General features: G+C 45.4%; 1 protein-coding gene across 1 annotated transcript; it reads left to right on the forward strand.

Moving 5' to 3' along the window:
* On the forward strand, positions 1-14,295 carry LOC136002110 (coronin-2A-like). The gene is made up of 10 exons (XM_065656944.1): positions 1-135; positions 5,097-5,246; positions 5,813-5,992; positions 6,671-6,787; positions 8,503-8,607; positions 8,952-9,048; positions 10,861-10,973; positions 12,084-12,174; positions 12,480-12,751; positions 14,157-14,295. Exons 1-10 carry the CDS (start codon positions 1-3, stop codon positions 14,286-14,288), a joined length of 1,392 nt encoding a protein of 463 aa, XP_065513016.1. The 3' UTR covers positions 14,289-14,295.
* The last annotated feature ends 1,948 nt before the right edge of the window (positions 14,296-16,243 follow it).

Here is a 16,243-nt window from a genome sequence, read left to right on the forward strand (position 1 = left end):
ATGTTTGTTTTCTTCCAGACAGGCAAGCTTGACCCACATTATCCCAAAATATGCGGGCACAAAGGGAATGTTCTTGACATCAAGTGGAACCCATTCAATGACTTTGTAATAGCGTCATGTTCAGAAGATGCCACGGTAAGTTTACCGGCTCATACTCTGTTATTACCTGGCTTATATGCTTTTTGGGGAAAGAAATGAAGCCGAAAGGTCCATGGATCAGATGTGAAAGCATACGTATACTTATAAAAAAAATCAGACAAGACTAAGATTCCTGTATTTCTCTTGAGGTCAGACGTGTGTGATCCCTTCTGGATGATGTACCAAAATCAGCGTGAGGAGGAAGATATGTTTCATGGGGGCTTGCATCTTTTTGGATGTGTTTGCATGAGAAAAACAGAATATGAATTTTAAATGGAATAACTATTCAGGTTTAATCACCATGAAACTCTTCCTTTATTGTAGAATAAAAGCTTCGACACAATGTAATCTGGAACAGCTATTTCAGATTAATTCCCTGCAGAGCAAGTTTGAGCTTGTTCCTGCACTCATTTACTCTGTAAAGTCACGCTGATCAGTTATAGGGTAGCTGAGGAATCTGTGTCATACTGTTCTGCAAAAGGCATAAATGAAATGAGCATTTTCCTACTGAAACCACAGAAAGCCTCCAGAGATGCAAAGGTTCATCCTAATGCAAACCTATAAATAGATATCGAATATACCACATCAGGCTTAAGTTTTAGGGAGCAAGTAGTTTGCCTGAATTTAGTATAATTAAGATGCAGTCACATAATTTACTTAAGTCTAGGTGCAGACTAGTTATTAGGAATTGAAAGATTCAGTTCATGTTTGCAAGGGACAGTTTAGCCCATATGTACCCACTGAGAGGTTGCTTTCCATGTCCTGTCACAAGTGTGATGTTGGCTTCTGTGATAGTGAGGGCATCTGACTAACCACTGTGCTTTTTTCCAGAGGTCCCACATGTATTTTCTCTCACTGTTTATGATCATGCTCTGCCACACAGCATCAGGGAGGTTTCCTTTGTCGTGTCCTTCAGCTTCTGCTTGGTGCACATCCTCTGCCATTTCAGCTCTGCCAAAAATCACTCTTGAATTGGAAATCTAGGCTCTTGGAATTGTCCTTCCTGTTTAGTAATTTGCCTTTGCTTCTTTGGATATTCATGTCTCTTTTGAAGGCTCCTTTCAGTTTCTGGGCTGTCTCTCGGGGTTTTATTTTGTCTGCAAACCTGTATGCCAGGTTTTCTTGTTGTCTCAGAAGGGACTTGTGGCAGGAAGGCACCACCACGACTGCTGTTTTGAGCCTCAGGTGAGGAATGAGCACAGGCTTTGAAGTTTTCTGCTGCAGTTATGGAATCACAGAACCATTCGTATTGAAAGGAAGCTTGGGCCATCTCTATCTCCACCTCCTGCACAGATCTGTGGAGCTGAGTCTTGAAAACTTCTAAGGATGGAAGTTTCACCACCTCTTTGGGCAACCTGTTCCTGTTCTTCGCCACTCCCATGGGGAATTTTTTCCTTATATGCAGTCAGAACCTCCCCAGTGTCGTTAGTGACTACTGTACCACATCCTCCCACTCTGTACTTCCAGACAGAGCCTGACTCTGTTTTCTTAGTAGTGTTGCAAGCATTGAAGGCTTCTTTTGGTTCTCCCTGAAGGCGTCTCTTCTCCAGGCTGAGTAAGCCCAATGTCTCTCAGCCTCTCTTCACAGGACAAGTGCCGCAGCCTCTTGAGTATCCTGGTGGCCTCCACTGGACTTACCGAAGTTTATCAGCATTTTTCTGGCACGGGCAGGTGCAAAACTGGATGCAGTATTCCAGATGTTGCTTAAAGATTCCTGAGTAAAGGGGAAAATTGCTTCTCATGGTCTTGCACAGGGCTGTCAAACTCATTTTCACTGGGGGCCATATCAACTTTACGGTTGCCTTCAGACGGCCGAATGTAATTTTAGGACTGTATAAATGTAACTACTCCTACATTTATACAGTCCTAAAATTACATTTGGCCCTTTGAAGGCAACTGCAAGGCTGATGTAGCCCCTGGTGAAAATGGGTTTGACACCTCTGATCTAGTGACTATTTTCTTGTTCCAGACCAGGATGTTGCTAACTTTCATTCCTGACGGGACATGCTGCTGGGTCATATTTATTCTATTGTCCACCAGGATCTATGCGGAAGGGCTGCTCTCTATCAGCTTTTTTCCAATTTCCTACTGAACCTTGGCACTGGATCATTCTCTAGGCTAAATAATGGAAACACTCAGTTTGTCACTGTTCTGAGCACCAAAAGTTGTTCTAAGAAGCCTTGCTGTTTGTGACTGTACTCTTGTTTTTGGTACTACCCTCCCATCATCATCCTGGCACCAGGAAATGGGATGTTAGGGGTCCCCTGCATAGTGACACGATGTTAGGACACCTCTTCCCTCCCTGCGAAGCAGTGAGGACAGCAGACTGTGTTTCTTAGTGTGACTGTCTTTCCTGGTACCTGGTAGCTAGACCTGTGGAGGTCACTTAGTCCAAGTCCTGCTCAAAGCAGGCCAGTTGAATTGTGTCGCTCCAGCCCTTGTCTAGATGAGTTGGGAAGATCTCCATGGCTACAGATCCCATGGCCTCACTGGGCCCTTACTCCAGGGACTGAGTACCTTTCTGGGGAAAACAGGGCCCCTCTGATCTCCAGGGAGTGCTCATATTGACATTTGTGTCCATTGCCTTTGGTGCTTTCCTTGTTCACCTCCAAAGAGTCTGGCTCTGTCTTCTCTGTGCCTTCCTGCAGGGTAGTTGAAGGGCAGCCAGAAGAGGTCACCTTTGCCTTCTTGCTCCTGAGCTAAACAAATTATTTTATTTCCAGCTTCCTTTAGGTTTGCTGTGCTCCTGTCCTCTCCTTATCTTAGTGGCTGCTGTTGGACTCCCTCCATGGGGTCAACATCCGTCTTACTTGTCTGGCCTGTACTGGAGAGGTCAGATTGGGCATAATATGGGAGACCTCCACAGCAACACTTTCTCTGTCCTAAGAGAAGTCTGAGGAAGTTTTTGGGGTCTTAGAGGTGTCTGCCACTTCCTTCAGGCTAGACATGAGAGCCAAAGCCTTCCTTCAAGTCTGTTATTAGAGGCCTGGGTGCTCTCTGCCATTTCTCAGCATTAGAATTAGCCACTGTTCTGGATTGTGTGCAAGGATGTATCTGGTTGCTCTTACAGGACTGGGTCTCCCTGGAGCTTCTGAGGAAGGTTGCAAGCTTCTGTGAAAATGGTGGAAATTTCCCATCATCCACATTCCTCAGAGTTTTCATGGCCATTAGTCAGTATTTCTGGAGCTTCCCTTGGTGGTATCACAGCAACCTTTTGTGGTGTGTAGCTGAAGCATGTGGAGTGGTACTTTTGGGCATGGGAGGAGATGGATAGTCTCTGAACATCTAGTGCCCTTTCCAGTTCCCACTGCTGCTTCAGGCAGGCTTAGGACTGAGGCCAATGCAAGTGGCCAGGGGCTGAGAGTTTGAACAGGATGAGGAGAGGGCTTATCCTCTTACCCTTTCTGTTTCTTTTGACAAATCATCAAACGTGTATGAATTCAGCTTACTGAAGAACATCTCCTCCATGGCTAGAGGGGAAACTCTGTGCCTTTTACTTTGCTTTGTCAGATTCGAGATACAGCAGGAGAGACAGCTTGTCGATTGTTCCTGCTTGGCCTGGCAGATCTGGCTTCAACACCTGCTTCTTCTGCATACCAAGCACTGGCAATTTCTGCCATTTAATGTATCCTGAGATTCCAGCCTGCTTTTACCACCCACCATTTCATAGCATGGGGAGTGAATGGTTCATTTTATGCAGTTCTTCTCAGCGTGAACATAATCTATTTTTCCTTTTCCTACTCTCTCAGCTCCATTCCTTTAGTGATGGCTGTTGAAGCTGTAGAGTATGATGCTTTCTCTTACCAATGCAGAAGTTCATCTGGAGGCTACTGGACCCCACAGTCCATAGGTTTCTGATGGACTTGATTCCTCAGTGGGATAAACAATGTTGAGAAATGTGCTCATGATCTTTCTCAGCAGGTCTCAGCATTTGTGCCTCTCCTTCTTTGGCACAGAGAGGTGTGATCCTCATCAGTCAAACAGTGGGAGACTTGAGCAGGTATAGCTAATTTCCATAAATTATCTGATTTGAAGAGCCTTTCCCTTTGGCTTCAGGCTAAGTCCTAGAAAAGTTATGACAAACATAGTCATTTTCATTGAACCAAAGGGTTAATCATCTATTAGAATCCTAAATACTTGTGCTTTTAGGGTTAGTGTGAGAGATTCTTTTTTTTTTCCACTGCATTGGTTCAACCCCTTTTGCAGGCTTCCTCTACTGTCTCCTTCCACTCCAGGAAGACGGAGGATTTTTTGTCTTCATGTAGCATATTTCTAGAACCGAGGACTACAGATAGACCTGTTATGAGACAGCACACTCCCAGTGTTGAGCGACTTCAGTGCGGTGCTGCACAGTCTCTCTACTCAGGACACCTGCCATGTGGCCAGCTGGGTGGGCTTCTGTGTACTTCGATAAATGGCTGTGTCATTTGCAAAGTGTTTAGTCCTGGTGCCTTTTTTTTATGGAACAAACAGTACTACAGCTGTCATCTGACTCAGGGAGTTTGCAGTTCTTTTACCAGGTAGCATTGAGTGGATTACTGCTTAGATCAATCATTGCTATAATATCTTCTGGGAGCCTTTGCTGAAGTTCATTTCGGATTTGCTTGTTCCTGATCAAAGTTTGCTAGGAGGTGAGGTCTGCAGGATCTGTGGTTTACTTCTTCCCCTTGGGAATAACTCTTCATAATTGTGCTGACAGCTTGGCCAGGTGTAAGGGTTAGATTGCCAAGTTAAAACAAACTGGTAAAACTGCTGGCTAAGGATAAAGGATAAAGAGGAGTCTTTAGGCCCACAGAAAAGTAAAGATACTAATTTAAAGGACTGGCATTCAATAAAGACAGGAGCATTCCTATTCACTACCAAAGGAATAATAATACCAAGGGAATAATAATTTTTAGTAACTTCCAAATCAGCTTCTTGCTCAGGAATCTCACTGATACCCATTCTGTACCATTCAGGTTAAAATTTGGGACATCCCCAACCACTTGCTAACAAAAAACATTACCAGTCCGAAGAAGGAACTTCTTGGGCATGTTCGAAGAGTGGGCCTCATTGAATGGCATCCCACTGCTAATAACATCCTCTTCAGCTCTGGCTATGACTACAAGGTGGGTCTGTTCTCTGTAGAACTCTCTTCCTGGGACACCCTATTTGGCAAGGCCTTTTGAAATCTGTTTTAATTTCAAGCTGTAAGATAATACTAAAGAGTTCAGAAGCCTTCTTCAAGGGGAAATTCCATGGTGACTGCAAAGACAGAAAGACATTACTACAAGTTCATCAGAAGACTGGAAAATTACCAATTGCTTTTGAATTTCAGTCTACTCAGCCCTTCTCCTTTACTGGATTGGGTATAATATATGATGTCATGCACTTTTTTGTTTGGCTTCATTCTTGTGCTAGTGCAAATATCTGCACTGATGCTGGCCATTTTTATGTATAAAATGTAGTTGCAAAGGAAATTTGAATATTGGACATTCTGAGCAGACACTGTGTCCCTGATATATGCTGTAAGTACCAGGAATTATTAGTATTTTAAATGCTGGAGAACAACCAGTTATGATGGTAAGATCTATATATGTAGAGAAGAGAGGAAGAAGTGAACAGGGTACACAAATTCCCTGGTTGTTCAGGCAGCAAAGGGCTGATTTTTTTTTTTTTTGTTCTTTTGCCTCAGATAATGATCTGGAACCTTGACAGCAAGGAGGCTGTCATCTCAAACCCGGTGAAGATCCTTGATGCTCATAAAGATGTGGTTCTCTCCATGTCATTCAACACAGATGGCAGTCTCCTTGCCACAGCCTGCAGGGACAGAAAGATACGACTGATAGACCCTCGTGCGGGAACAGTCCTACAAGTAGGTTGGGTTCAGAGGTTTGTGATCCAGCTGTTCTCATCCCTTGGAGTGTTCCCCCTTTTGAGTAGGTTCATTGCCACTGAAGAAGATACACCTATGCCCTGCATTGCCCAAGGCACCAGATGGTGGTATTTCCTTCTACTTTTCATGGAACACTTGCTGTCATTGTTGAAAACAGGGTTTCTACATCTTGCTACTATGCTCCTTGCTCCCTGAAACCCTTCTTGAAGCACACTTTTTTCATAGCTCCCTCCTGCAGTCCTCTGAGTGATGCCTTGGGAGGGTTTGTAGAGATCAAGTGGACAGGTGGATGCAAGCATACATTTATCCCACTGCCAGGGTTGTTTTTGTTGCCTGTACTTTGTATCTGCTGGTAAGGTGAAGCATTTCGTAGGTGTTTGCATGGATTTGTATATAGAAAAGTCCTCCCTACCATGAATAGGGATTGCCTTCTTTCAAATATGTGAATCAATAGTTAGAGATATTGACTGGGCTTTTAGGAATGCTCCTGAAGAGTTTAGGGCACCTTTCTTGGATCCCCATGAAATTCTGCTCTCAGTAGTTGAGCTGGGCTGAGCAGAGCTTTCAGATGTGACTGAATCAGAGGTCTCATGTAATATGAAATGTAGCTATGCAACAGGTGCTGTCTCTTATGCAGTGTCCTTACTCTTCCTATAGGAAGCCAACTACAAGTCTCACAGAGTCAATAAAGTCTTATTCCTTGGAAACATGAAAAAGCTGTTCTCTACTGGAACATCTCGGTGGAATAATAGGCAAATTGCATTATGGGATCAAGTGAGTTGAACCAGCAGTCTTAACCAGCTTCAGTTTTCTCTCTTTTCCTGTCACTTCAACTTTTCCACCTGCCAAATACCTAAGAATTGGTTTATTACAGATCACTTCTGAATTGCTGTTAAATTCTTTCTTAATGTGTGACAGACCTTACTGCTATAACACCGTTAACTGAGTATGAGTGTCTGAAGAAGCATTCGAAGCTTTCAGCATAGAAATCCACCAGAACAAAAAGAATGCTGTGCCTAACACGGGAAGAAATAATTCGAAGGAACTTTGGGTTATCACTGTGTCTCTGACTTAAAGGCAGCTCTTACTGGCAAATTGCTACTGGTACTGGAAAGAGAAATAAGCTCTAGATACAGCCTCCTCAGTGAAGCCCTCAATTGAGAAAAAGCTGTGGCATGTTTTTGGTTACTGATAATTCCTAACAGAGTATTGAGGTAGAACTTATCGGTCACTTCCAAGACATGGTGTCCTATCATGGCTGCTGCAAGCCTCATGAAGCCTGACCCTCCTGTATGCCTCTCATGTACAGTGAGATGCTTTTCTTTTGTCACCATCTCATTTTGTCCCTTCATGCCAACCACTGTGCAGCACAATCTTCTGCCTCTTTGTTGTGCTGTCACTCTTTGTACCAGACAAAGCTGGTTTATGATTTGTGATTTGGCTGTGGTTGGACACAGTTTCTTTGCATATGTGAGAGGCAAAGCGCTGTGCTGCTGCCTGAAGGCTTTCTACAAAGGTGAGCAGTGCTCTGACACACCGTGGGTCTCACATCAGGGTTTCACTGCCTTCAGAGCTGCTGGAGGAGCTGGCCACATGTAGTTTGAGAACACAGTGGGAAGGCCCATGAGGCCAGGTGTGTGCAGCCTCCTTAGGGACAGGCATTGGCACAGAAGCTGCCCAGCAGGCATCTTTCTGATGTTCACATCTACTTACGTTATCATGACATCTAAACAAACTCTGGCTTTCTGGAGCCTGCAGCAGGACAGTTCTGCAGGACAAAGTATGTATTAACCCTATACTAAATACATATTTATTTGACAATAGCCACAATGGCAGCCATGGGACACCATACCCTCCCCCTTTGGTGGTCCTCCCAACATTTATCCCTTCAGCAGTGCTGTGATAGTTCTGTGTAAGGCCAGCCTTGTGTATGGAGTGCTGTGCTATGTGCTCCTACATGGCTTACCTGCAAAAGGCCAATGGGAGCTTTTGCCCTTGCAATGGACACCTTCCCACTGTGCAGGGTGGAGACTGCTCGGCTGATGTGGGTTGATCTTGTAGTGGGTGTTGTGCTATTGTGGAGGTACTGCCTTCATTAGAGGTAGTGAGGGATCATGAGTAATTCAGTGTGTGATGCAGATATGCCCCAAAGTCCCCTCCATCTCCATGAATCTCGTGGCCCATGTAGAGGCAGGCAGTATTTCTTATCATATTTACCCATTGCGAAGTGCCTGAGATGTTCTAGTGGTAGGAACTGATGTCCTGAGGTGCTGCCCTCAGTCAAGACCCAGGGACAGAGCACCTATTTCCCACTCACAGAGCTTTGAAGAAGCCTGTGCATTGCTCTCAGCTCCGGGCAGCTGGCTGTGACCAAGGATCATTATAGAGCTGTGCTTGTGTGCTTCTGCCAGGTGGGGTCCAGGTAAAGTGTCCCTTCGCTGGAGGTGACTGACAGGTGATCACAACTGTTTTTCCTGTGTTCTGCCCAGAATGACCTTTCCGTGCCTTTGCTGGAGGAGGATCTAGATGGTTCCTCGGGACTCCTGTTTCCCTTCTACGACTCAGACACACACATGCTTTATGTGGTAGGAAAGGTAAGTACTTTCCACATCAACGAATGCTGGCCTGTCTGATTCTACTCCTGGCCTGTGTTGCATCAGGCTGAAGTCAAAGATGCTCCTGAAGCACATCAACCTAGGGATACAGGCTGATGGCATGGGGCCTGATGCTGCAGCATCAGGCCACATTTTCCACTGCAGACCTACCATGTTTACTGTGGGGGAGGTACACTGCAGAGCCCTAACCTTCCCACAATGGAATTTGAGTGTAAATATTTGGTTCGTTCTTGACCCCTCATGGGTTCTGGGACCAGGCATTCATCTCAGAACCTCATACTGAACAGCACAGTATGGCTTATGTTCCTTTTATTTGCCTTTAGGGTGATGGAAATATACGATACTATGAGATAAGCCCTGAGAAACCATACCTGAACTACCTGATGGAATATCGTTCTCATTTGCCACAGAAGGGAATTGGTGAGTGGCAGCATGTGTCTAACATTTCAAGAAGATGATGGCTTCTGTGTTTTGAGGCTGTTGGAGTCCAGGACTATCCAAAATATCATTTAGAAAAGAGTGGGTCAGATTCCAGGCTCCACCCAGGTTTACAGGTGCACAACAGTCCAGCTTATCTATATATCACAGGTGGTATTACAGGGTCACAGCTTGGAGGGGTCCCTTCTGACCAGCAAAGTATGGGCTGGGCAGCTTTACTAATCAGTGCTGCATCCCCTCTCACACACCTGGTCAAGGTGGAAGGGAGGATAGTCTGGATTTAAAGGTGGAGGATGCTCCTTGCCCCTTATGAATCTGCCCCAAGATTTTTGGCATTGAACTCTGTTGACATTGTTTCCATTCTTTGATTTCTCTGTTAATGGGTGCACCATGTCTTAATGCCTTCACTCTAATCACTTGCCTACTTTCTCATGTACTGGCATTTCTCATTTAGAGATACCCTAATCACAGCTGGTCTATCTCTCCTTTGTTGGAGACCCTTCCTTATTAACCTGTCTGCATACTACCCATTGTTTAACTCATTCAAGCTACAGAGTTTGACTTTCAGCCTCAGACCTTATTGGTAGCCCTTTCTTGAACCTTCTCCAGTCTACCATGTAAGCATATTCTTCTGTACGCAGACGTGTTTCTAGGACCATTTGCCACTGCTCCATACCACCTATGGACACTCCCATTCTTCCAAGACATTGGCACAGATATTTAGCAGCATTAGATTGTGTGCCTGCAGGTCTCCTTCAAAAAACTGTTACTGAAAAGGAATAAATTACTTAAAACTTAACTGGAAGATCTCTCCATTATTCAGCTTTATTAATCCTTCCAATGTACAGCATCCTGGTTTTAATGTCATAGTCTCTTTAAAAGTCTTCCATGAAAAGGAAGTATACAAGTGTTTTTAGAAAGCCTGAGTGAATCAAATCTCCTTGCCTTACCTGATCTGTTCTGCTGATCAAAGATTCTACTAAGGCTATTGCACAAGAGCTTCCTTCCCAATACTGCCAAAACAAATACAATGTAGAGAAGTGGAGTATAGATTCATATTTAGATGAATACATAATGTAAGGAACAACAGTCCTTCATGTCGAATCTACTATTTAATGAAGTCATTTTGTATTAGTAGAAAACAAAGCTGCTGTAGAACACCATGAAGCAAGGTTTCCAAGAAGAGGCAATCTTCTTGTTAAGGGAATTGACGTGGTTGTAAGCTTTGGACTATACAAACTTGTGGAAGAGAAATCCACTGAGGTTACCTGGTACTTAGAGACCTTGCGGGGCTTAGCCAGTCCCTGAAACACAAAGGATGCTTTCTGACAAAGTAGATGTTAACACCCTTCTCATACTTTCTTCTGCTTTGGAACAGTGTTGGGATGAGGATACTGGGAAGGGTTTTCATCCTGGCCCATATGGCTATTCTGGTGTTTAGGTGTCCTGAACTCCCTTCATGCTGATCCTGGTAGCCAAATCCTGTGGTGTCACCTACCAGTTCTGCTCAGTCATGGTAACTCTATTTGCAGCTCATGAGAATGAATAAGGAACAGGAGGCTTAGCACAAGAACCACAGACCTTGTGTATAACTCTGTGGCCTGACAGGAAAAAAAAAAAATTTAGTCTTGTCATTTGTGCTGCTGAGGCAGTTTTGGGTGCTGATTTCAGACCATGCTGCTCTGGAGCTGATGCTGTGACTTCTTTTGTTGTTTAGTGTTGTTTTTCCATGGCAGATGACATTAAGTTTCCTAGGGAGATTTACACTCCATTTCTTTCCTGCTACCCCACCAGGAATGATGCCAAAGAGAGGCCTTGAAGTGTCAGCTTGTGAGATCTTCCGTTTCTACAAACTGATTCCAACTAAAAGCCTGATTGAGCCCATCTCCATGATTGTTCCTCGACGGGTAAGTTAACCATGGTTCATGTTCATGTCTGGGACAAATATCAGTGCAAAAAAGGGCAGTGACTCCCCTGTGTTACTCTACGAGGGAGGAAAGTAGGTAGAACAAGGGATTTTCTTTCTCCTCATCTGAAGGACAAAGCTGGTCAGTTTATGGGGCAGTCCTGCAAACAAATCCTGGCTGTGTAACTCAAGAGTTAGGTCTCTGTGTAACAGCCAGCTTTCTAAGATGTGCTCACCAATCTTATCTGCTTGGGTGCAACAAGGGGTCTCTCTGGCTGTTAGGTCAACTACCTGGCTGTAAACTTCCTCAGTTGGTGGCATTTGTTTGACATAATGACAAAAGGGAGAGAGGGGTTTGGCATGATGTTGGATGATGTGATAATCTTCTTGTGGAACGAAGAAGAATCACCCTGGGAAAAAGGAAACAATGGGTTCCCAGGTCTCCACCCAGTGGGTGCAATGTGTTACAGACAGTTGTTCTGCAGCATGTAAGACATGACCCATTGCACAGAGAGTGATGTAGAAGTAAGTCTCAGACCTGGTATAGCTAGAGAATGACCCATGACGAGGGTCATGAATCTGTAGCTAGCCAAGGTAGCTCCATGTGACTGTGTGAGTAAAGGTACGTTGTAAATGTCAGCACTGCACCCTATACTTCCATAAATGTCAGAAGGTATAAGTGCCTTGAATTCAAAGAGGCTCATTGCAACTATCAGTCAGGCATGTTCCTCCAATGTTATTTCCTTGGCCAGTTTCTGTCAGCTGATGATTTGTGACTTGTGTCTATCCTTCATATGCACTTCTTCATCCTCAAGAAGAGAGTTCAGGAGAGTTGGGTTAGCCTGTGTCACCAGTCTCCCCCAGTCTGTTGTCTGGATGTGTAATGGCCTTACTGGCAGAAATCAAAACAGGCCTTCAGATGCAATTCTGAGTTGTGGTGAGGAGAGAGGCTCAGGGCAGGTTAGGAGATTTTATGTCCATGCCAATGAGTGCTCATGAGACTCCTTGTGCTGAGGTGGGGCAAACTTTTTTTCTCCACCACAATCCAGTGTGGTCACTCTAAGCCAAAACCTCACTGACACAGCAACTCTGGACTTCTGTTCGCTTGCAGTCGGAGTCATACCAGGAGGACATCTACCCCTTGACCACAGGAGACAAGCCAGCACTAACAGCACAAGAGTGGCTGAATGGAATCAACAAAGGTCAGCACATGTTGAGCTGCGCAGCTCTCCAGCTCCCCAGGGCTTGGGTAAGCTGCTGCTGCTGCTCGCTTTCTGGCCTCTTAGCTGCCAGAGAAAGCAGAAGGGAGGTCAAGGAGAGACATAACAAATACGGCTGGAAGCTAAAATAATTTGGTGGCTAAAATAATCACTGCTGTGAACTCTGGAAGCCACTTCAGTCAGGTGCCTCCATGTTTTTTCCCTACAAGTTGTTTGAATGAAGTGCTTACAGCTGATTTCTGAGTGGGGTTTGTGAGTGCTAACCTGTCACCTGCCTCCCTCCCTAGGGCCTCTCTTGGTATCCTTGAGACCAGGTTCTGGAGCTGTGAATTCCTTACCACAGTTTCTTGAGCCAGATCCACTCATGAAAGCTACTGACCTGAGCCAGCCTCAGAGTCAGGGAGGAAGGATGCCGCTGGAAGACATGCAGAAGCCAAGTGAGGCTGAAGACAGCAGGAAACAGCTGAAAGTGCAGGAGAAGTTGCTGAAAAATGAGCAAATGTGGCTCTCCAATGGCTTTGACATATTTGAGTGTCCACCACCAAAAACTGAAAATGAGGTGTGAATGTCTGGGGTGAAGGGTTGGGGCTGTTGGGGGAAGCCCAGAGTCAGCTGGCAAAAGGATGCCATTCACATGGTGACAGAATCTGGGCAGGGTTTATTTTGCAGACTCGGAGTGGTGTGAGCTCTTCATTCTTTGTGAGGACAAAAGCTCTGCATGCCCTGGCTGCCAGATGGGATGAAAAAATATGGCCCAGAAGCACTCCAGCTTAGGGGTTCTGGAATGAAGGGAGCAAACAGTATTCATGCTTTCTTAGGCATTCTTGTGGTGCAGGCCTGCCCAGTGGCTGGCTGGGGACACAGGAGTTCTTGTGACCTCCAGGTTCTGGAGAAGGGGAGGAGGTTTATGCAGTGTAACCCTTCTACGAGAGCTACACTCAGAGAGCCTGGTGAGACAGCAGGGGATGCCTGTGAAAGAAGCGGGTGTACTCTGCTCGCTTGGCATATGGTGCATCCATGTAGTCTTAAGTGCCTAACCGTGTTGTGGAGCCTGGCATGGGAAAGGGGCTGGCTCTGCCTCTGCCTTGGCAGCTCACAGCTGGGGGACAACTTTGGAGTGCAGGGCCATTGACGCTGGTTGCTGGTCACAGCCTGCTCCTGAGAACGGCTCCAGAAAAGGTCCTGGCAACTCCATGATCTGTCTTCAGCCATGGCCAACCCACTGCCTGTATAGTAACCAAACCTTGTTCAGTGTTAGATCTCTGGTGATTTGCAAATCTTCCATCACTGGCAGCTCAGAGACATTTTTGAGTACATGGAGCTTGTTTGCTTTTAGGAACCCTGGAAGGATTTCCTTCCCATAGCTGTGCTCAGGTCCCCTTTTTTTCTCTGCAAGATTTTAGTATCTGCAGCCTGATGGGGCAGGAATTTCCACAGCTGAATTTCCCTGTGGTGTGAAAAAGCATTATTCTTCTGCATGTTTCTGAGGTGGTGCCCTGAGGTTACAGAAGCAGCCCTTGCGGAGCTGGGTGCCTAGCTGTGTGCACCATGAAAGGCCATGCTAGTCCCAAATGGAGAGGACAGAGCACAATCAACAGGAAAAGAGAAGTAAAAGGACTTGCCTAAGGTCAGAGTAGGAGATGTGGCAGATCTAGGAATTTAGACTCCAAATACTCTTTGTGTCTAGGCTCTCTTTGAGTGATCGGTGGTATGGGGTTATTTTTTCTGATCTTTTTCATTGAATTAAGCAGACGTAGCGTTACTAAATGGTACTGAGAAATACCTGCACTCATAGTCCAGGCTTGTGGACAGCAGGAGCACTCTGAATGTTCAGTGTGTTGTTTGAAGGCCGCCTCCTTAGATGCTGTTTCTCTCAGAAGTGATGTGACAGGACTGGTGGCATTTGACAGGTTAAGTCTGCATTTTCTTAGTGTAAATGAAGTAAAATGTGACTTTTCTTACAGCTTTTGCAGATATTTTACCGGCAACAGGAAGAAATCCGTAGACTACGTGAGATGGTAAACCAGAGAGATGTCCAAATTAAGCAGATGGAGCTGGAGCTCAGAAATCTCTGCACGAACACAGGCAGGTACTGAGGGTGCTGGCCTGCAGCTCTTTGTGCCCCTGGCGACTTGAGCAGATTCCAGTTCCTATGGATAACTCCTCCACGGGTTTTTGCTAGGGGAAAATACTGATGCTTCAGGCAGCATGGACTTCCCTGGCTTGTGGTGGTCACATTTCCCTAATCATCACCCGACTTATTGATGGACAGTTATTGCTGTGCTTCTTCAGGCTCCTCTTGCTTGCCCACTCATGTCAGAAGCTCATGCACTATAGCTAGTGAGTGACTTTGGAAAATCTTGCTCTTCTGCTGCTGGAGAGACCACCTGTTAAGCTCCAGGAACAACCCGTTTGCTGCCTCTTGACATGACAAGAGGACAAGAGACAGAAGGCAGCTGCCAGCTTCTTTTCCCACCCTTCGACCCAGCAGAGTGGCTCCTGTGGCCGCTGTCCTCCTGTGCTGGGAGACCACTCTGCAGCTGAGCTTCAGAGGCACCTCCAGTTCCAAAGCGATCCTCATGCAGCCCTCTCGTCTCACAGCTTGGCCTGCAGCCAGGTGGTTTGGCAAAGCCATGGCTGCCCTGACCTGGTACTGGGGATAGTCCTGCTCTGAGTGGGAGGCTGTACTGGGGCTGCCAATGGCCAGTACTTTTGTGATAGGTAAAGAACAGTTGCTGTTGAGAGGTCCCACTGTAAAGGGGCGGTGGTGTGTGCTAGTTCTCACCAGAGAAGCTGCAGAGTCCAGCAGAGATCTCTGGTCCTTTGAGCTGGTGGCCTTCTTTCTCTCCTTCTGCCAAAGAGCAGTCACAGTCACCTGGAGGCTGTGGGGTTGTGGTGCTCATCAGACAAATGAGGACAACATTTAAAGTTGCAGTGTTGGCAGCAGGGGGTTTGCTCTCACATGTTCCTCTGGTGTGGGGCACTGTCGGTTTCCTCAGGGTCCAAGCACAGCAGCAACACTGCAAGGGGAATATTTTCCCTTGTCCCAAATGCAGAGCTCGTGGAGGTGTCTTAAACCCAAGCAGAGCAAGCAGCTGCTGTTTAGCTTGTAACTGTGCACCTCTGTTGTGACACATGGAGGAATGAATACTATGCCCTGCTCATTCCCTGAAGTGTGATGATTTCCCAAAGTCTGGAAAAAAAAAAAAAAAATCTCTGTAGTCAGAAATTCCTGCAAACGGACTCCTTATTAAGGAGACTAAAGGCTATGCACTGCCTGTGCTCATGTGAGATGCCCCTCTGGTTATCCCTGAAAGCAATAGCCAGCAGGAAGCTCACGGGCAATAAATACTCTTACATGAGAATCACACAAAGACTTCTGCAATCCTTTTGCTGTGCTGCAAAGACTTCACCCAGCTTTTGAAAATAGTTCATCCATTTCTACATAGCAACAACAGATGTGGGTGCTAAAAAGTCACAAATATTGTTTCTTTCTGCAGCATTACAGAGGGGGCGTAGTTATTCATATTTTTCAGGATGAGTAATTTAGAGTCTGTCATTTATTTAACGCTACTCTTTTTGTAAAAAGTAATATATTAATAACAAAGTTGTTGAAACAATGGACTTTCCTGTGCCCTGGGAACACCATGCAGTATGCAGTTACATGCAAAAGCAGCTCACCACAGACAGAGCTTTAATCCAAAAACATGAGTCTTACACCAGAAGTGGTCAGGCTTTCTCACCAAAGAGAGGAGCAATGTAAGAAATCAAGAAGCTCACGGTTTTTCAGCCGTGTCGAACATGCCTGACAGCCTCAAATTTCAAAGACATTTTCACAGAGGTTAGCCCCAGGGATATGACACTCTGGTTTTCAAGCTGTCATTATGAGAAAGGAGAGCAAATGACACATCCTCAGCAGTCCAGCAGATATGACACTTTTCTTGTCACCTTTTTTTTTTTTTTTTTTGCTGGGTTATTTTTGCTCATTTTTCATACAGAATAAATTATTTAAATTATTTCCAAGTTAAGTAATCTTTTCCAGACTGTTTCT

This window comes from Caloenas nicobarica, chromosome Z (genome assembly GCF_036013445.1).
Source record: "Caloenas nicobarica isolate bCalNic1 chromosome Z, bCalNic1.hap1, whole genome shotgun sequence".
Taxonomy (NCBI): domain Eukaryota; kingdom Metazoa; phylum Chordata; class Aves; order Columbiformes; family Columbidae; genus Caloenas; species Caloenas nicobarica.